Source organism: Rhinatrema bivittatum, chromosome 1, assembly GCF_901001135.1.
Source record: "Rhinatrema bivittatum chromosome 1, aRhiBiv1.1, whole genome shotgun sequence".
Classification (NCBI taxonomy): Eukaryota; Metazoa; Chordata; class Amphibia; order Gymnophiona; family Rhinatrematidae; genus Rhinatrema; species Rhinatrema bivittatum.
The window spans coordinates 760,123,880-760,145,947 of record NC_042615.1 but is presented as its reverse complement, the minus strand read 5'-3'; the positions used below and the strand labels follow the sequence as shown (position 1 = coordinate 760,145,947).

At 44.9% G+C, this 22,068-nt stretch overlaps 1 protein-coding gene across 3 annotated transcripts in view; it reads left to right on the top strand.

Moving 5' to 3' along the window:
* Positions 1-20,819, top strand: part of SUB1 (SUB1 regulator of transcription) — a 43,516-nt gene extending 22,697 nt beyond the window's left edge. For all 3 annotated transcript variants that reach the window (XM_029579224.1, XM_029579232.1, XM_029579242.1), the window contains 2 exons: positions 8,810-8,918; positions 19,418-20,819. In XM_029579224.1, the coding sequence (XP_029435084.1) occupies positions 8,810-8,918; positions 19,418-19,497 (189 nt within the window). In that variant the 3' untranslated portion in view covers positions 19,498-20,819. The remainder of the gene's footprint in view (positions 1-8,809; positions 8,919-19,417) is intronic.
* Positions 20,820-22,068: the final 1,249 nt, after the last annotated feature.

Here is a 22,068-nt window from a genome sequence, read left to right as displayed (position 1 = left end):
AACAGAGTAGGATTAAATGGACAGTTTTCTCAGTGAAAGGGAGTGGGCAGTGGAGTGCCTCAGGGATCTGTACTGGGACCCTTACTTTTAAGAACATAAGAAATTGCCATGCTTGGTCAGACCAATGGTCCATCAAGCCCAGCATCCTGTATCCAACAGAGGCCAAACCAGGCCACAAGAACCTGGCAATTATCCAAACACTAATAAGATCCCATGTTACTGATGCAATTAATAGCAGTGGCTATTCCCTAAGTAGATGATTATAAATGATCTGGAAAGAAATACGACAAGTGAGGTAATCATATTTGCAGATGATACAAAATTGTTCAGAGTAGTTAAATCACAAGCAGATTGTGATAAATTACAGGAAGACCTTGTGAGGCTGGAAAATTGGGCATCAAAATGGCAGATGAAATTTAATGTGGACAAGTGCAAAGTGATGCATATAGGGAAAAATAACCCATGCTATAGTTAACACAATGTTAGGTTCCATATTAGGTGCTACTACCCAAGAAATCATCGGTTCAGTGTGCTGCGGCAGTCAAAAAAGCAAACAGAATGTTGGGAATTATTAGAAAGGGAATGGTGAATAAAACGGAAAATGTCATAATGCCTCTGTATCGCTCCATGGTGAGACTGCACCTTGAATACTGCGTACAATTCTGGTCGCTGCATCTCAAAAAAGATATAATTGCGATGGAGAAGGGCTACCAAAATGATAAAGGGAATGGAATAGCTTCCCTATGAGGAAAGACTAAAGAGGACTTTTCAGCTTGGAGAAGAGACGGCTGAGGGGGGATATGATAGAGGTCTTTAAGATCATGAGAGGTCTTGAACGAGTAGATGTGTATTAGTTATTTACTCTTTCGTATAATAGAAAGACTAGGGGGCACTCCATGAAGTTAGCATGTGGCACATTTAAAACTAATTGGAGAAAGTTCTTTTTCACTCAATGCACAATTAAACACTGGAGTTTGTTGCCAGAGGATGTGATTAGTGCAGTTAGTATAGCTGGATAACTTCTTGCAGGAGAAGTCCATTAACTGCTATTTTCACTTAGAGAATAGCCACTGCTATTACTAGCAGTGGTAACATGGAATAGACTTAGTTTTTGGGTACTTGCCAGGTTCTTATGGCCTGGAGTGGCCACTGTTGGAAACAGGATGCTGGGCTTGATGGACCCTTGGTCTGACCCAGTATGCTATGTTCTTATGTGTAGTGCTGTATAAAATGTCACATGGATACCATGTTCCAAAGATCCTATAGTATAAAGTGTCAGTTTAAAGGAGTTTAAAATGAGAAGAAAAGAATTTTAAACCTGGATTACCAGGTTTCTTAGCCCTGTTCAAACTATTGACATTCCTAAGATTTGAATTTGCAAGATTTTTGCCCTGATCTAGAGAGGCTACATAACCAAAAGCCTTTTCTGTTATCATGGCCCACCTTACGAGCACATCATACCATATCTACACCCTTTGGTAAAGGTGACGTCCATAAAAAGGAACCACAGTCTGTATTTGACAGCTTGTCTTGTTCCATTGATTTTGAAACAGTGGAGTCCTTTGAGCTGGAATGAGGAAATTGCTGTATTTAGAAGAATACATCTGTAGACAAGATTTTGATTATTTTTACCCTTGAGGAAAGACATTTTAAAGTATAGACAGGTTTCTTAACCTTCGGTGTTAGGAGGGGGAGATGGAATGAATGATAGATGATTACTGTGCATATTGGGTCATAATGAAGCCATAATACAGTGCAGTGGTATAACATTTCCTTTTTCCTCTGCACTCAGGCAGGTCAATCCACACAAGTTGGTTGTGCACCTCTACCAGCAGGTGGAGACTGAGTAAAAGCTGATGTCATGGACATATAGCCCACCAGCCTCTACATCAGCCTTCCAGTGTTCTCATTCTTGAGCAGATGACCATGCATTTCCCTTCTGGGGATTGCCTGTGGTTTAAAAAAAAAAAAAGAAGAAAATAAATGAAAGAAAAGATGGAAGAATTTTCAAACACCACCTGAACTCCTGAGGTGTGATACCAGTAGGTCCCTCCGTCAGTTGAGCATTTTCAGTCACATGGCAGCATGGTTTTCCCATGCGCTGGTGTGTGTGCGTGCCACATGGCAGAGAATATGTAGGACCGTGGCCTGTATAGAACGGGGGGTATGGTGCGAGCACCTGCTGTTTGAAGCATAATTCTGTTATAATATTGACGAGGGATCTTGTGTGTCTGCAAGGTAAAGGGCATACCTGGCACGCTCAATGTGGCCACGTCAAAGTTCTAGAAACTTAGATAGAGCCCAGACACTGAAAACTGTCAGACGTCATATGTGAGGACTAACATCCTGCTGTCCTTGGAGAACATCTGTAATGGGTAAGAAACTTTTCCCCCAATCTCTTCCCACAAGACACTGACACAACTATTGGGTTTGAATAAGGCTGCAGTTTATTCATCACATTGAAAACCTGAGCATGACACAAACAATCCAAGCTTCACTCAGTTATCCCACCCCTGACAAAAGCCTGGTCATTTGCCACTACCACCCCCCAATTGCATACAGCCAACCCTCCCCAGAGATCTCAACTGTCCAATGATCTGACAGCTGTTCCCTGATCCTCCCTATATGCATCATCTTGCACTTGTTCATATTAAATTTCATCTGCCATTTGGATGTCCAGTTTTCCAAACTTGCAAGGTCTTCCTGTGATTTATCACAATCCGCTTGTGATTTAACTGCTCTGAATAAGTTTGTATCATCTGCAAATTTTGATTACCTCACTTGTCGTATTCCTTTCCAGATCATTTATAAATATATTGAAAAGTACTGGTCCAAGTACAGATTCCCCCCCCAAAAGGTCCACATTTAGGCCCCACAAACAAAAAATCATCCATGTAAAGAAGCATACTATCCATGCCAGTCAACCGAACCGTGACCAGGTGCACAAACGTGTTAAATGCCTCAAGTTACAGCAGGACACGGCACACCCCATTGGCAGACAATTCACGAAATAAAATCCATGAAATGAAAAACTCAAGTGAAAGCTGCCTGGATGGATTGGTAAGAAACGAAAAGCCGACTCGATATCCATTTTTGCCATTAGTGCCCCTACCCTGCTCGTCTCATGAACGCCACCACTGCATCAAGAGGCATAATGCACTGAGCATCTGTCCTAGGTTATAAAGTTTATGGAAGCACTGCCTCTTTTTTTTTTTTTTTTTGGGACCACTACTAATGGAGACAAATGCATAACTGCAAAAGAAGGCAAGTCAAACGGCCCCCATTGCTTGCCCCAAATCCAACTTCTGCCACATAACCCCTGCTAAGTGAACATTCTGGATCCCCTTCCCACAACATATCCTGAACTTTGGAAGGTCGGGCAACAAATATTTCCAAATTGACCTGATTAGGATAAAGCCCTTCCTTAATTCAATCAGAGCCTCTAAGGCGGGATGCGGCGCCACGGAAGAGGATGAGAAAGAAGGATGACTTCTACTCCCTAGATCTCTTCTTCCTGGCATCACCCCTGGCAGCCTCACCCTTTGCTCCAACGCCATCATCTGCTACATTCTGCTGACTCCTATCATTCTCCTTCCCAGTACCATGCTGCCGTTCAGCATCATTAAATCCAGCCAAAATCCCCACAGAGATCTCCTGCATTCGCCAAGCTTGTCTGGAAGTCCTGGGCTGTTCTCCAACCTCCCCGGAACTTGCAATAGAATGCATACTTAGGACCAGGACCCCCAAATCCCACACCCTTATCCACCCCTAACCTTGGAACATACTTCTGAACCTCTCTCCAACTTCCCCTCCCTAAACCCTGCCCGCCATGCTCCTGGACCATCCCATCCCATAACCCCCCTCCCCAAGCTCTCCCACCCCATGCATCTATGTCCAAACCATCCTGGGCCCACTCCCCCACCCAGACCCATCCCTGGGAATTCCCTATAAACTATTCTAAGCAGGCAAAGGACCCAATCTCCATACCATTCAGGTAAACCAGGCTGTCCCTGCACCCCTTGGTGCAGGCACTGCTGAGCTCCCACTGCCCTCAAAGGTTCCCAGCACTAGCCACCGGCGAGGACCCTGAACTGAACAGGGCAGCACTATTCCCTGCTGAATCCTTTCTTCCAACAGCGTGACCCCCTCCCCATCCCTATATCTCCCCTGCTGGTGGAATACTCGTTCTCAGCTCTGCCCTTCACCTTACTCCCACCTTTTTCCCCGTTCGCAATACCTGTAACCCTTCTGCTTGGCATTCACACCTGTTCCAGAAGGCCTTACCTCTCGCCCGACTACAGCTTCTGCTTCCCCCAAGCTCTGCGAATCATAGCTAACATCTGCTCTCACACGTGCCGCAGCACTAAACCGCACCGGCAACACATCTCCCCCAACTCACACCTGCCTCCCCTCCAGGTCTGTCTGATGCATCTCCTCCATGATGAATGTCACTTCCAGACTTGCCGAGCACACCATGATGGCAGCTGTTCTTCCCGCCACAGCTGCATCTGCATCATGCTGCGCTGATACATTTCTCCCTGAACTTAACTCACACACAGCTGCAGGAGCTGCACCTGCTACTGATCGCATTGTCCCCCTTTCCCCCAAATCTGACAACGCTTGCCACGCCTCTCCCGGGACAAAGGACATTGAAACCTCCATGCCCGCATTGGACTTGACGCTCTTGCCTCGCAGCAGAGACCATATCAAAGCAGGAAGGAAACAAAGTAAAAGCAAGGAGGAGCCCGATGTGCCTCACCCTCTCTGAGGGAAGCAATGGCTTTCCAGTGGCATGAATCGAAAGGGTGCCAAACCTGTGCCCCCCCTACTGCCCCCTTCATGTAACACCCTACAAGCCTGTACCAATCGGGCTCTTTCCCCGTCCCTTCAAAAATATACAGCCTGGAAGCTCCACAGCTCTGCATCTCACCCCACCCCACTTGACGACAAAGAAGGCCAAGGGGAAAATATCTACTCGCCACCATGTTAATGGCGGCAGGGTGGACCTTGACCCCCCCCCCCCCCCCAGCTTTGAACTTAGATGTAAACACAAATAGCTCCTGTTTTACAGCACTGCAAGTATTTAATAGTAAGAACTCAGGAACAGGCTTATACTTGGTCCATAAATACAGTCCAGATCTCTTCACAGTTACTTCTTTCTGATGACAGTACTACCCAGCTTGAGTCAAGACTTCACAAGATAGTTCAATATTTACCACATAAGTACACACTTGGTTGGTAACTCTCATGAGTCTCCTCTAGGATCCCACACATTGTAATGCCATCTAAATGCTTGGAAAATCTGAAAGGTCTCCCAGCAGTCCTCTTTAGTCCCCTGAGGACCAATCCAGATCCACAGGAGCGAGGCCACGCTGAAGGCTATATTTATAGTAGAAATGGCTTTGAGCCATTCTGAGGCTCAGTGATCAAAACCCTGGCCTGAACCGGGCATACCCTGGTTCCACAGCCAGAGAATATCCTTTTTCTCCTGATACACATCAGCAATCCATATCAATCAAGACCTCATGCTACCTGTGTTCTTCCCAAGCCACACACAGATGAAGGAGGAGAGCCTTTCATACCTTAAACTAGTGGTTCCCAACCTGTTTTGTGTCTTGGCACACGTGGCATTGGGTTCATTTCATCATGGCACACCACCTTCACTGTCCCCCATTTCCGTGGCATCAACATCTTTTTGTTTTTCTTCTTCCTCAGCCCCTGGCATTACTTTCCCTTCTCTCTTCCCTCTCCCTTCTCTTCACTGCAGTCCTCATTTTCTCTCCACTGTCCTTGGCATCATCATCTTCTCTTCTTCCCTTCCCCCACCACCCCTGGTATGATCACCTTCTGTCCATCTCCCCCATTTCCCAGCATCATCACCTTCTCTTCTTTCTCTCTACTCTCTGGCATCATCTGCTCTTCCCTTTTCTCTCCCTACTTGCCTACCCTGCATCATCACCATCACCTTCCCCTTCTTGCTTTCTTCTCCCTCCACCCCTTGATATCTTTCACCTTCTCTTCAACCCTCTCATTCCACTGTCCCCTTCCATTCCCTTTTCTACCCAGTCCCCTCCTAGGCATCAGCATTTTCCTTCCCCCTCTCTGTCCCTCTATCCCATCACCTCCAGCTTCCTAGCAAATTTGGCTGCCCCTTACAGCAGCACTTACCTAGCGATAGTTCTTTCTCTTCTGCCTGTGTCCCTCTGTAATGGGAACTACATGAGGCCAGCAGGACTTGTGATTCTACAGGGCCTAGAGCAGTTTCAATTGTAGAGGAGAGCCAGCAGAGAGGAAAGCAGCAGCAGATAAGGATTTCTCTGATTCCCCCTACAGGCCAGCTGTTGTAGGGGAAAGAAACTTGATTGCCGCGGCAGATCAGATATACAACTACTAGTGTGCTGCAGTACACTGGTTGGGAAATGCTGCCTTAAACTGTAAAAAAAAATGTTTGGCTTAAAGAACCCTGCCCCATCGACAAGCTTTGCATGTGTTTGTCTCTTATGAGCCTAATAAACCACTCATGACATTGACCAAACATAGATGACTGTAGAAGAAGACTCAGTGGGTCCATCCAGTCTGCCCAGCAAGCTGCTCCATGCAGAATTCATTCCCCCTCCCCCTGTCGTGCCTTCTGTTAAGGGTAGTAACAGAAGGTATGGAGAGTAAACTGCACGGAGTGGCAATTTAACCTTAACATAAGGCATGGGGGTTATTGTCCAGCTGGCTAGCAGATGCATCATGCACTGCTATACACCAGCAGACTCACAGTTTAGACCCCATTAAGGCACATCAAGTTAGAGCCATGGCTGCATCAGTAGCTATGTGCACACCTTTGTGTCCCATTACTATCTAGATAGCCTCTCCAGCAGTGACAAATTAAGATAAATAGCTTTCTGTACCCTTTTCACCCAGTAGCTTATTCTCCATGATGGCATCTGTTGCTTTCTCAGTAAATGCTCCACTTCAGCTCTCAGCTTGGGGCTCCCCATGATTAATTTAGCCCTGCTCATCAATGGAGAAAGCAACTTCACTTCCTGTAAATAGTGTTCTCTATAGCCAGATGGATGAATTAGCCTTGCTAAATACCTGTCCCCCTCCCTGGAGAATCAACTACCTAGCTAGATTTAGTTTTAAAATTGACTGAGGGGGCTCATGAGGCAATGCCTTTGTGGGAACTTCTGCACATGTTCAGTAGAGGAACAGCTCTACTAATTGAGAGAGGTCTGTTAGGTGCTGCCAGATAATGTCACCCTTATGTCATGGCTAATTGATCCTAGAGTTTATGGTAAGCAAACTTGCTTCCCTAGCAATTATAATAATAAAAAAAAAAGTCAGCTCAAACCTGCTTGGTACAGCCTTTAAATAGTCTATTCTATAATTGAAAGTATTTTATAGTTCCCTGTCTAGAAGGCAGTTATTGTCCTAATACATGTATAATAGAGGACATCTGCCTGGGGTGGTTAAAAAATTTTTTTTCAAATTTTCTGTGAAGCTTTAAAGGTGAATTTTAAAAGCCTAGTGCATGCATCTGTTGGAAAATGTGCACACAAGTCAGGTTGCTGTGTGCTGGCCAAATTTTAAAAGCCATCCAGATACGCATGTGTATCCCACTGCATGCATATTTCGAAAGTTTTCAAAAAGGGACGTGAGTGGGGCATGGGCATTTTGGGGTGTGGTCAAGAGATGTGTGGGTAAATCCTTGTGTACTTGGGCACATGTCCAGGTCTAGTGGTGTGTAAGAAAAATAAAAACCAACCTTAACTGAGGTGGTTTAATGGTCTGTGGTAACTGGGAGGAGTGAAGGCTATTAAAGTAGGGGGTTTGAAGGACCTAGTTGTTGACTGGGCAAACTGGTGGGCAGATTGATGAAACTGTCAAATATGTAGGTACACGCCCCTTTTAAAATCCCCTGACTTGTACGGTAAGAGTGATTTGCACGCTCACTTAAAATTGGGCACCCATGCTTGCAGGCTATTTTATAACATGCATGCATATATACGCATAATTTATAAAATGGCTGCATATCTGTGTGAAGACGCACATGTGCCAAAGAGCTCCTGTGCCCAAGTTTGAAAGTTACCGTTCCTATGGGTTGATATAGGTTACATGTGTTCATGTATACACTGCTGTCAGTCTTGATTTTTCATGTACTGTCTGCAACTATGGGACATTCCTTCCTATTACAATAGCAAGAGATGTTAGCAAAATTTGCATAAATTTTTGAGGAGCATATATAGCACTTGGTGCTATACTGTGAACCCCTTCAGGGAAAGACAACTACTATTGTCTGTACTTTTGATTAATTTGTCTTAAACACACTGGAGCACAAAAGTACAAAGTCTGTCTGCTACATATAAAACATTTTGAAAGTGTCCCAAAAGGGACTGGCGCAGTGGTTCAGTTGGAAACGCTATACACTATTGCCATGTGGGAGGTTCCTGGGTCAGGTCTTCTGCTCCCAGTGTTTATAGCCCCCGGTGTGGAGGGATTCATATCTATGCCTAAGGATGACACCTTGTGGCTGGATTCAGGACCTGTGATGGCAGGAACAGTTCTGGTGCATGACCTCCAGCCCAAGACAATTGCTGGAGTGACTGGATTAAATGTAAATTGGGTGGGGATTATAAAAGGGAGGGGAGCAACCTTGGTTAGCTGTGAATGAAAGCTCATGGTGCCAAATCCTATCCTGGTTCTGTTTGACATGAAGGACAAAATAGGCAGAAACTGCCTGGTCAAAAAAAGTCTCGCAATTTTGGTTTCTAAAGAAAGTTGCCATTTGTGGTGTTTGTCTTGTTTGTTTTATTGGCAGATTGGGAAAATGAGATATGTCAGTGTTCGAGACTTTAAAGGCAAAGTCCTAATTGACATCCGAGAATACTGGATGGATTCCGAAGGAGAAATGAAACCAGGGCGAAAAGGTACTTTTTTTAAGCTGTCAGTTGGGAGATTTACAGATATGTGGGGTTTATGGAAAATTTTGAATTGGAAAATTTTCCTATGTAAATTATTTTTCTTCTGTTGCATAAAAGTTTCATAAACATTTTCTTAATTTTCCTGTGCAAATGTTCCTTATCTAAATGTGTAGTTGGATTAGGCATGTTTGAGATCTTTCTCTCTCTAATCTATATATAGTTTAAAAAAAAAATTCACCATATTTCAATGCTGTATCTGTTTTTCAATTAGCAAGGTGTTGCACTTGAACTGAAATGTATGACTAGGGTGGAAAAATCAATGAAGACAATGTGATTTAACTGTTTTACTGAGACCATTTTAAAGCTTTATGTGAAAAATTATATTTTACAACTATTTCAATAAAAATACCATACACAATAGCATATATGTGATGAAATAGTTTGTGACTGTTTGTTACACTGATCCTTACAGCACTCTATAAATCAAACTAAGGCTTGGAATGCCTGCTTAGTTTTGGAGTGAGGCTTGGACAATGTTTCCCAGTATCTTCAGGGAGTTGTAAATTGTAAGTTTACAGAATTATTGGTGAGAGAGCTGTTGCTTTGGTTCCTGATTGATCATGCAGAGAACTAGCCCAGAATTTGGCAGCTCTCTCCAGTTATAGCTGGGAATGCAGGGGAAACGGATCTGTGCCAAGATGTTAAGGGTGATAAGGTGGAGTCATGTGGCAAGGTCAGGAGCTGGAGAATCACCAGGAGAGACAGAATAGGAATGTTGGAACTGGGCAAAAGCAGGATACTGGAAACTGAACTGTGGAGCAGGAAGGTTTATGTGCAGGAATCTTGCAGCACAAATACATTTCAATGTGCTGGCGGACCACTTAAGCTGCTCCTTCCATCCACATGAGTGGTCCCTCAACCCAGAGGTAGCGGCTGAGCTATTTCGCCAGTCGGGTAGGCCGGATGTGGATCTCTTCGCCTCCCCACAAAACCACAAGGTGAGCAGTTTTACTCCCTGGTATCGGAGGCAGCCATTCGGCCTGCGATGCCTTCTCCCTCCACTGGGGGAGGGACCTGCTGTTCGTGACTCCCCTCTCTACTGCTTCTTTTGAGGATTCTGCTGAATTTGCAGGAGGACAGCGGGATCATGATACTTGTGGCACCTTCTTGGCCCAGACAGGTCTGGTTTCCACTTCTGCAGGTCCTGTCAGTGTGGGCCCTCATCCGGCTGGGGCAGTGCCTGATCTCATCTCACAGAATCAGGGCACTTGCGCCATCCAAACCTCCGGGCGCTGGCCCTCACAGCTTGGGTGTTGAGCGCATAGTCCTCCAGCCCTTGGAGCTCTCGGGCTATCTCCCAGGTCCTGGTGGTGTCAAAAGCCCTCCACCAGGAAGTCCTATAGCTCGAAGTGGAAAATGTTTTCCATCTGGTGTGTGGGTCATGATTTCGAGCCTTTCTCATGCCCCCTCCTCCGGCTGTTGGACTACCTGTGGCATCTATCAGAGTCTGGCCTTCAGACTAGCTCAGGGTGCATTTCAGCGTGTACCATCAAGGTGTCGGTGGTACGCCTGTTTTGGTCCAACCTTTAGTGGGGCCTCTTCCAGCTGAAACCCTCTCCTCGGCCTCCAGTTGCGTCTTGGGACCTCCAGTGTCCTGGTGTGGCTCATGCGTCTTCCTTTTGAGCCGTTGCAATTCTGCGACTTGAAGTTCCTGACCTGGAAAGTCATATTTCAGGTGGCAAATACTTCGGCTCGTAGGGTCTCTGAGCTTCAGGCTCTGGTTACGTACGCACCATACATGAAGTTTTTTCATGGTCGTGTGGTCTTGCGTATGCATCGAAGTTTCTGCCCAAGATTGTAACTGTAACAGGTGTTCTCCTATGAGCCACCACTACACTTGACTTTGGTTGACCTGAAAAGCAAGTAAATTTATGCACAATAAAATATTTGAAACTCTCTTTTCAAAAATTGAATAAGCATTAGGTAATCAGTCACATTCCATTCCAAACACAGAAATCTTCCAAATTCCCCATTATAAATGGTAAATGGGAGATCAAAAATAGTAATAACTGGAGATAGAATATGCAGGTAAATATTGAAAGATGATAAAATGAAAAAGGACTAACTCCTGCTTATAACACAAATAACATATAGCAGAGTACAGCATCAGTCCAGTTAACTTTCACTAAGACTCCTAGTGTTTAGAAACAGAAACTCTCATTGCATTCAGGAATAATTGCAATTGGAACAGTTAAAAAAAAAAAAATAGTCACCTTTTCACTAATTGCAAGACATTTACAAAGAAATCTAAAACAAATCTAAGCCTCTAACCTGGGTTTCTAACACAGTTTTTTTTTTTTTAAAGAAAGAACTTTTATTTGTGTGCTTTGATCTGATAACCACTCCTAATTTTCTGTCAGCCTAGATTGAAAGGAACATGAAGATTGGTGATCAGTTTTACATTTTTGGCAAACTGCAATGTACAGTATGTACGTGTATTGCTATTTAAATAGAAGTTGCTCATAAAAAAAACAATGCTTATTGATTGAAAAACATTTCAGCTATGTGATGATTTGTGTGACAATGTCCAACCTCATGAATCTCTGTTCAGTGATGTTCCTGCTCTGGTAGGGGATATTGCATCAAGGAAGGTTGCTTAATAAAGCCGTGAGAGCAAAAGTACACAAAGCAACCAAATGTCCGATCTTGTACAACTTTATTATGTAGGAACAATGTATGCAAATGAGCCCGACTCCAGCCAAGTTTCGCCCTCTTTCAATAGGGCTGCATCAGGGGTATTTGCATGTATAGATACTTTATCTTCATCAAAGTGTTGTATATCTGAGCTATGGGTGTTGCAAGAATGCTCCAGTCTGTGTAGTGCAAGGATCATGCCACAGAATATCAATTTCGTCAGAGATAACACTCCGGACCTCAGTAGTGCACATACGTTGTGGTCACTTTCAGAGCGAATTAAACTTTTAATTCGCACACTGAGCATGCCCAGCATGGCCTAATCCATATATCCATGCGGGGTCCCTCTTCAGTCTCTCTTCCTTCCCCAGAGCTATTGCATCGCGGTTGCTGAGCTTGTTTAAAATCTCTAATACTAACATTTTGGGAGAACTTTCACAGTGTGTTGTTTTTTTTTTCCCCGGTATCTATTGTGTGGTTGTTTTTCCAATCGTGGGTCCCTCTCTGTTTCCACTTGCTTCCAGTCAGGATTTTAGTTGGTTCTGTAAGTTCTCTTTCAATCTGTTCCCCTGTGGCAGTGGTGCTTTGGTGCCCGCTGCCTTCGCTGCCGTTTTCGCCCCTTCAGTTTGTCTCGTCAGGGTTTCGTCAGTGCCCGAGGACCATCTCCATCACGGACCCACATGAGGTGTGCATCCTCTGCATAGGGGGCATCGCATGATGTTCAGGGGTGCCACATGTGCAACCAGATGACCCCTAAAGGATGTCGAGCTTGCCTCAACAAGAAATCCGAGCCATTGACTTCGGCATCGGTGGCATTGACACCGAATGATTATGGGGGACGTACTGATGTATATTGAGCCCTTGGCACGGCCATCTGCTCCATTGATGCCGCCAGCAGATAAGGGCATCGGGGACTGGCCCTTGTCTGTCTACTCCTGGTCGAGGACATCGGTATCGTTGTCTTCGACCTCAGCACTGGGGAAAGACAGAGCCGAGTACTGAGGGAAGCATTGGCACTGGTCGCCCTTGATGCATAGTGCCAGGCTCTAGTTGGCGCTGGTTCTTGCCACGATGCCCCCAAAGCGACCCCTGCGGTGAGGAGTGCTTATCCTCCATCGATGCTGGTGGGCCAAGGTGGTCTCCACCAGTCCAGGTTTCCATCACCGATCCACCTCGCAGTTCTGAGGAAGATCTGGCCACCCCTTTTGCCTCCCAGTCCATTTTAGCATCAGCAGCTTTTGAGGAGGAATTGGAGTGCAGAGTCCAGCTGGCGGTCGACCAGGTGCTGCGGGGCATCGAGCCAAAGGCACAGACAGTATCAGTGCCCGGGCTCTCCCTGCTTGAACTGCTGCTGGAGTGTCTGTGCTCATTGGTGTGTTACCGACCCAGCTAATGCCTGTTCCCGGGGTGCCATCGATGCCCAGTGAGGCACCGGTGCATCCCCTGACTGATGCGGTGGTTATCGCTGGTTCCTCCAAGGAGGAAGCCCCATTGGTGCAGGTGCCGACACCGTGGCCTGTAGTCCCTCATCAAGCTTTCGCGGGTCCATGCCCTTGGAAGAAGGCCGAGCACCTAGGGCCTCATTCCCTATGGAGTACTGCAAGAATGAGGCACCTTTTGACTCCTGGGGGGTTGACACTGCGGAATCCTCCTCAGAGGACTCGGAAGGTATCCTCTCAGAACCTTCTCCTTCAGAGGAGCGAAGGATGTCTCCCCCTGAGGATCTGACCTTCACAAGCTTTGTGCAGGCAATGGCAGAAGCAATCCAGCTTCAGATAATGATGGAGGGAGACGCCTGGCAGAAAATGCTGGAGATTCTCCAGCTTGTGGCAGTCCTGGTGCATGAGATCTTTAAGGAATTGCTGTTGAGGATTTGGGAGCACCCACTCACGGTTCCTCTTGTTAACAGGAAGGTGGACTATGTTTACCTTGTCCAGCTGGCACACCAGTTGGCAGGGTCAAATTCGCTCTCAAAAAGGCCAAGTGCTCTTGGACCCATGCCTCGGCACCTCCAGGGAAAGAGCACAGAGCGCTGGATGCCCTTGGGAGGAAAGGTTGTTTTTTTTTTGTTTTTTTTTTTCCCCAGGGGGCTTTGCTCATTGCCCATATTGCCTCCTACCAGCTCTACATGAGCCAATACTCATAACATCAGGAGGCAGCCAAATAGCTACCTCAACAGCAGCAAGATACCTTCCTGTTGCTGGTGCATCAGGGCCTGGAGTACAGAAAAAAAGAGGTGCACTCCATCTACAGTATTTGAGATGGCAGCGAGAGTCTCTGCAGCGGGAATTGGCGCCCATAGAATTGCATGACTGTGGGCCTTGGATCTCTGACCGGAGGTACAGGAAAGACTTGCTGACCTGCCATGCACAGGGGAGAATCTTTTTGGAGATAAGGTAAGGGATGCAGTGGCCCAGTTGCGGGATCACCATGAGACCCTCCAACAACTCTTCGCTAGCACTTCTGACCTGCCCTCCTCAGCCAGGCGGTCGGTGAGGTATGGCCCAAGGAAGTACTGTCCTCCAAGCCCTTGCTCCCATTTCCAGAAGGTGAGCTCCTGCAGCAGTCCCAGGCAGCAGCGAGCTCCCAAGCCCCAACCAAATCCTGGGACAGGGTTTTGATTGGATTGTAGGGAGTATCAGCCAGCTGCCTGAAACCCGAAATGCTGGAGGCTACGGTTCTTTGTGAAAAGGTGGCCCAGTACAACCTCAGACCAGTGGGCTTTGTCCATCATCTGCCAAGGGTACCGATTTGATCCTATTGGGTGCCCCACCAAATTCTCCTCCTTGCCCATTTTGGGGGCAGGTAGTGCATCTGGAGGTGGTACTTTGGGGGGTCTTTGCCCTCTTAACAGCCAGGGCGTCGAGCCTGTCCCACCAGGGCAAATAAGGCAAGGATTCTACTCCTGGTACTTCCTGATTCCAAAAAGAACAGTACTACTCTGTCCCATCCTAGACCAGAGGGCCTTGAACATGTTTCTAAGAAGAGAAAAGTTCAAGATGGTTTCCCTGGGCACCCTGATTTCCCTTCTGCAAAAAGGTAAGTAGCTATGCTCCCTCAACTTTAAAGGACGTGTACATTCAGATCTTCCCAGGTCAAAGGAAGTATCTCAAATTTGTGGTGGGAAAACAGCACTTCCAGTACAGAGGTTGCTGTTTTGGGCTAGCGTCGGACCCATGTGTCTTTTACCAAATGTCTGACTGTGGTGGGGGCGCACCTCCGCAGACTGAGAGTGCATGTTTTCCCTTTATTTGGACAATTGGCTGGTTAAGAGAGCCTCTTGGGCAGGGACAGATTGGTCATTATGCATGACCAACTGGGTGCTGGAGTCACTAGGGTTAGTCATCAATTACCCGAAGTCTCACCTCAGCCTGTCACTTCAGTTGGAGTTTATAGGAGCCCTGCTAAATATGAGTCAGGCGAAGGTCTTCCTTCTGCATGTCAGGACAGTCACCTTGGTGTCCATAGTGGAAGTGATTCAACAGAGCCAGCAGGTGTCAGGCACATGTTGAAGCTGCTAGGCCATATGGCCTCACCCATCCACGTCATCCCCTTGACACATTTGCCCATGCACAGAGCCCAATGGATCTTAAGGCCAGGCCACCCAGAACCTTCAGTACCGCATCCACATAACGCCACCCATCTGGGACTCCTTGTCCTGGTGGCGCATCCTTTCCAGTTTGGAGCAGGGAATATCTTTCCAGAATCCCCCTACCCAAATTGTTCTTACCACGGATGCATCCACCGTGGGCTGGGTTCCCATGTAGAGGAGCTCTGCATCCAGTATCTGTGGTCCTCTCAAGAAGTACAGTGTCAGATTAACTTCCTGGAGCTGCAGATGATTAGGTACACTCTATGGGCTTTCGGGGATTGGCTGTCCAACAAAATATTCCTGAGCCAGATAGCCAAGTTGCCAGGTGGTATGTCAAGCAGGGAGGCATGGGGTAGTACCTCCTGTGTAAGATAGCAGTAGAGATCTGGTCTTAGGCTCTGTGCCATGGGATGGTGTGCCAGGCCATGTACCTGGCTGGAACAGAGAACGGCATCGTGGGCAAACTGAATTGCACCTTCAGACCCCATGAATGGTCACTCGATCAGGGGGTAGTGAACTGGATCTTCTGCCTTTGTGGAAACCTGTACGTGGACTTGTTCGCTTCCCTCTGCAACAGGAAGGTGACTTGGTTCTGCTCCCTGTACATGGCAGACGGCAAGCCATCCTCAGACGCCTATGTCCGCCATTGGGGCAAGGGTCTCCTATACGCATATCCTCCTCTCCCTCAGGTCGTAAAGACTCTCCTGAAGCTCTGACAGAACTGGGGGACCTTGATCCTCATAGCCTCCCATTGGCCGAAACAGGTCTGGTTCCCACTTCTATGGTAACATCAGTCTGGGGACTTCCCCAGATCTCATCACTCAGGATCAGGGCAGGCTGTGGCATCCCAACCTCCAGGCTCTGTTGCTCATAGCCTGGATATTGATTGGCTGATCCTGTAGCCGCTTGATCTGTCTCAAGATGTCTGGTCTAGGTAGCTTCTCAACCACCTTCCACTAGGAAGTCCTATGGACTGAAGTAGAGGAGGTTTTCCATATGGTGTGAGAAAAAGGCCTTAGATCCTTTCTCCTGCTCCACACACAAACTGCTTGACTACCTTTTGCACCTAGTGGAGGCTGGCTTAAAAGCCAACTCTGTTAGGGTTCACCTGAGTGCTGTTGGAGCATACCACCAAGGTGTAGATGGTATGCTCATCTTTGTATAGTCCATAGTTGAATGCTTCATGAGGGCCATCTTCAGTTGAAGCCTCCCCTAAGGCTTCCCACTGTGTCTTGGAACCTCAACGTGGTGCTCGTTCAGCTGATAAAAGCTCCTTTTGAACTGCTGCGCACCTGTACCCTGAAGTACCTGACCTGGAAGGTTTATATTTTTAGTAGTGGTCGCTTTAGCGCGTAGGGTCAGGTGCTCCAGGTCTTAGTGACTTATCCACTATATACCAAGTTTTTTCATGACAGTATAGTCTTGCATGCACACCCTAAGGTCCTGCCTAAGGTGGTGACTAATTTCCATCTTAACCAGTCAATCGTCCTGCCATCATTCTTTCCCAGACCCCATTTGCACGAAGGCGACCGAGCACTGCACAGTTTGGAATGCAAGAGCCTTAGCCTTCTATCTAGAGCGGACAGAAGCTGATACAGTCCACCTAACTTTATTTCTTTTGACAGAAATAGGTTGGGAATTGCTGTTGCCAAACAGACACTATCCAATTGGCTAGCAGATTGCATCTCCTTCTGTTATACCAGGCTGGACTGCATCTTGGGGATCATGTTAAGGCTCATTCTATCAGATCTATGGCATCATCTGCCCACTTGCGAGCAGTTTTCGAGGAGATCTGCAAGGCTGCAATGTGGAGTTCTCGCCACAAATTTGCATCATACTACTGTCTGGATAGGGATGGCTGACATGACAGGTTTGGCCAGTCTGTCTTCTGGAACCTGTTTGAGGTGTAGAACCCAACTCTCTCTACCTAGGGCCCGTTGTTTGGGTTCAGGCTGTCTCCCCCTCTGTTACCAACAGCACTGTGGTGGTTGTGCCCATTGGCACCTGGTTAGTGCTTCTCTGTTCCCTTTTTGTGTTGGGGAGCAGCCTGTAGATAGGGATTCACCCATGTGTGAGGACTATCATCCTGCTTGTCCTACCAATAGGAGAAAGAGTTGCTTACTTGTAACAGGTGTTCTCCTAGGACAGCAGGATGTTAGTCCTCACTAAACCTACTCGCCACTCTGGTATTGGGTTTCTGCTATGGTTTATTTTATTTTTATCATAATTCTGTTACAAGACTGAGGAGGGACCCAGCATGGATTAGGGCATGCTGGGCATGCTCAGTGTGCCTAGTCAAAGTTCCAGGAACTTTGACATAAGTTTTCCATGCTGGGCTCTATCCGATGATGTCACCCATGTGTGAGGATGAACATCCTGCTGTCATAGAACACCTGTTACAGTCAAGCAACTCTGCTTTCCTTGGCACCCCCCCCCCCTGAAAATCAGGAGAGTATATACACAGGCAATAACCGTTCATTATATATCAGTGGTTTCTATAATAAAATCACAGCTTTAATAATAAGTAGAGACAAGAACTTATTAAAATTGCACTTGTATTGAAAGAGAAAAATGATCACCACAAACATAACATGCCATTCTGGGTCAGACCAAGGGTCCATCAAGCCCAGCATCCTGTTTCCAACAGTGGCCAATCCAGGCCACAAGAACCTGGCAAGTACCCAAACACTAAGAAGATCCCATGTTACTGATGCTAGTAATTGCAGTGGCCATTTTCCAAGACAACTTACTTAATAGCAGGTAATGGACTTCTCCAAGAACTTATCCAATCCTTTTTTAAACATCTACACTATCTGCACTAACCACATCCTCTGGCAGCAAATTCCAGAGTTTAATTGTGCGTTGAGTGAAAAAGAACTTTCTCTGATTAGTGTGTTTTTTTATCTCTTTATTAATTTTTCATAAACTTTACAAAGTATCCACTTTGAATTAGAATTACGGCATTACAATAAGAATGAAATAACATCAGTGAGAAATTCCGCCGCTGCTGGCTCCCTGTGCCTCTGACCTTATCCCCTCCCTTTGCTCGCTTATCTGATTCCATTTGATGTCTACCCTGTCCCATATCGCCCCCTAACTGCCCGGAACCTGTGGGGGACCCTTTTGCCTCCCCCTTCCTCTCTTGCGTCCCACGACCAACCCCCTATGATCTCACTTCCTAATGGATATTTTTCCCTCCTGCTAAATCACCCCTATTAACTCTGGCCCTTACATAATGCCCCAACATGTTGGCGATCAATTCAGCCTCAGACAACCCCCCCCCCCAGCTCCTTGGAGTTCTGCTCTAAAAGGCTTGACACTTTCCTTGAGTGCGCTACTGCCACTTGCATACCCTCCCTGAAGCTACGCTGCCCTAATCCTCGCTCTGTACGCTTAACCCCTCTATCCCCTCCAGCAACACGAGGGCTTCTGATGAACCCTGACAGTCTTGAGGTGGACTGGGCTAATACTCCCCTCCCCTTCCTACTGAACTCCACCTTCTCTACCACACCTTTTCCCTCCCCCGCTCCCTTTCCTTTTGCCTGTTCTTTCCTTCTTTCTGCCTCGCCCTCTCTCCACCCCAACCCTATCTGGACCGACCGGGGGTAGGCCACCCACAGCCATACCCTCGGGAGGGTGGAATTATGGAAAAACCTCCTGAAAAACCACCCCCGCAAGCCCACCCCTATCGCGCTCCACCCCTGACCCCGGCGAGTCATCCCATTGAAAATCATTTTACAATAATGTAACAAATATAACTGTAATTTCTACCCATTGTAATACCCAATAGACCTCTATAAGGAAGGGGTGGGGGGATGGGTAACTGCATATTTAGGAGAATTCAAACAGAAATATTTTCAAAAAATAGGGCTTCGCTTAACCATCTATCTTCCCTTAAAGATCAGATACATTTAGGCTCAGTTGTATAAGAGCTTTTTTCCCTTCTACAAGCCCCTGCTGCTTCACTTTCTCTGTGCCCTAGTACTTGACAGTTCTTGTGGCCTCTGGAAACAAGATGCTGGGCTTGATGGACCTACCGTAGCATGGCAATTTCTTATGTTCTTATCCTCTCGTCTGATGCTGGAGTACAGCTTTGGTGTGTGCAATGTGCCATTGGTCGTGCTTTCTGCTGTTCTCGGGTTACAGCTATAATACTCATTGGATAGAAATTGTGTAGTGTCTTATTCTTTAAATATAATTTTTTTTTAATATCTTATAGGCATTGCCTTGAACCCTGAGCAATGGAACCAGTTGAAGGAGCAGATTTCTGACATTGATGATGCAGTAAGAAAACTGTAGAATCTACCCAGAGCAGAAACTTCCTGTTTCAGTTGTTTTAAGCAGTCTTTTTACATTCATTTTTTTTCTAAAGTTTTTTTTCCAAGCTATTGTACATTTGGATTGCAAAGCAATTTGTAAGATGAACCATTTTTTATGTGCATTAAAAGTGTATACTAAGTGAAGTTACTTTGTGTATACTTTCAGTTAAGAATTGAAAAGCCATGCCTTCCTCCCATGCCAGCTTTTCCTTAATATACAGTGGAAATAATTCAAGTAATCTCACTTAGCCATTTACCTTGTAAATTCTGGCTAATGGTAAAACTGACAGAATCTGTGCTGCTCTTAATTTGAGTGTGCATTGTTACATTAGCACTGAATTTGGTACCTAGCAATCTCCATTATGCCCTAGATGCATAAATAGGCTTAACTTCCCCAGTTCTACCATTCATTTTTCTTTTTCTCAAACTCTAGCCTCGGTTTCTGCCATCCCCAAAGAGTCAGATTTAGAGTTTCTAGTGCACATTTTAAAGTAGTACCTGTTGGAGATTGTATATACTGTTAATTATTGCACTTGCTAAAGTCTCTGAATCAGTGATACTCAACCTATAAATCTTTTGCATAGAAAATGTAGCTAATACTTAGTTTTAAAAACTAATCATTGAATATAATTTTGAAACTCAGCTCACTGAATGAGAGGTTGAGTACCACTGTATCTGAGATATTTTGTAACATAGTAATATAAGTATATAATTTTCTTTTGCAGTTATTTGCATGAGTGTTAAGTCACTGCAAGTTTCAGTGATTATCCCTCCATATTATAACCTTAGAATTTGTGTCCTGCTTTGATCTGCAAAAGATCATATTACAAAATTACATTTGATTTAATTATTAGAAAACAGTATTGTAGTATGGGATGAGAACTTTTTGATCCCAAGCTTTGGTTTAATGTGACATTACTTTAGAATTTAATAATTGTAATAGGCATGCCATTTTGCTCATAAATTTTAATGAGTAAGTTACCACACTTTATATTTATCTCCGTACTTTGCATTGGTGCCAGTTTACATGGTGTGCAACTTTGATGCAAAGTGAAAAAACTTAGGGATTTTTTTTTTTAGCTTTTGGGAGTAGGAATAAGTAATAAAGCAGGAAAAGGCTGTTTTTGATGATCCTAGTAGTGTTAACTGTCAACTGAATGTACAATTAATGAATCTTGATTAAAATTCTTTCTTACCCTATACCATTCTGTAACAAGTTTAATATGGCTCCTTATTTTCATTTTTAGTTTTATTTTGATCAGAAAATTCAGTGTTACAACAATTAAAAACTGGAGAAAATCAGTACAAAGCCTCTTTTCTCTGCAAATACCTGCGTTTATTTTGGTGAAAAAGTATGAAGTGGTGCTCAGCCTCTTCTCCTGTGTTGTCTTTGGGGGAGGAAGGGGAGGGAATGAGGACTGGGAATAATGCAGGAGTGTATGGGTGGATGATGCGGAAGCAACTTTGAAACCTGGACCAGTCATGAATTCTGCAAAACTGTTAGAAAATCAGGGTAAAAATCAGTAAAGAGGATCTGAATAATTATACAATCCAGTATTTTGTTTAGGGAAAAAATTGCTTTAAACTTAAAATGAAAGACCCTACATGTTGTAAACTTCTGGACTCTCTACATTTAGGTATTGTTTTTGGCTTATGTCAATACAAATATAAATAAACATTTCCAATTAAATTCTATTAAATGGAAGAAATACATAAGCAAAGACTTTTGGTTTTGAGAGCTGTTCTTTCTTTATGTACTGTATACTAATCTGTACATGAGGGAAAAATGGAACGCATGGGCATCGATTAGCCCAGTAGAACCATAAAGCAAAGAGAACTATATTAGTATGTGTTTTAATAATGGCTGGTGTACTTTTGTGCTACTTAATACTTGCATAACACAATTTTATTCTTCTATTGTGCTATTTCCAGATAAAATCATTCACAACGTAAACACTCAAAATTAAATAAAATTTAGCTCAAGAACATAATATACTACTAAATTTAAAATTGGAATTGGTTTCCTTTACTAAATATCTAACATAATACAGCATAACAAATATTCCTGTGTAAATAAAACAGGTTTTAACTTTAAGAAGCAAATTATTCTCATCATTTATTACACAGGGTAGTTAATTCCAAAGTGTAGGCCCAGCTTTTGAGAGAGCCCGGGTCCTTGTTTCTTGTAATTTCTAATTTAAAAAAAAGAGAACTACAAGTAAATTGCTAGTAAAAGACTGCAGTGAACAAGAGTGGATCATATAGGGCTAATTAGTTAAGCAGTGTTTCTTCACTAGACATTTTATAAACCATTGTAAGTATCTTAAACTGTGTTCTCAGATGAACTAGCAGCCAGTACAGATCTTTTTAGGCTTAATCTTTTTACTAATATGGGAACTGGTAAGGATCCTCACTGCATTTTGTTCTGGTTGAACGCTTTATATACATACCTTAGTAAGTCTAAATATAGTAACTTGCAATAGTTTAATAGTATAGCTTGCACAACTGTTCTGAAATCATTCTGATCAATTAGATATTTTAATGGTAGTAT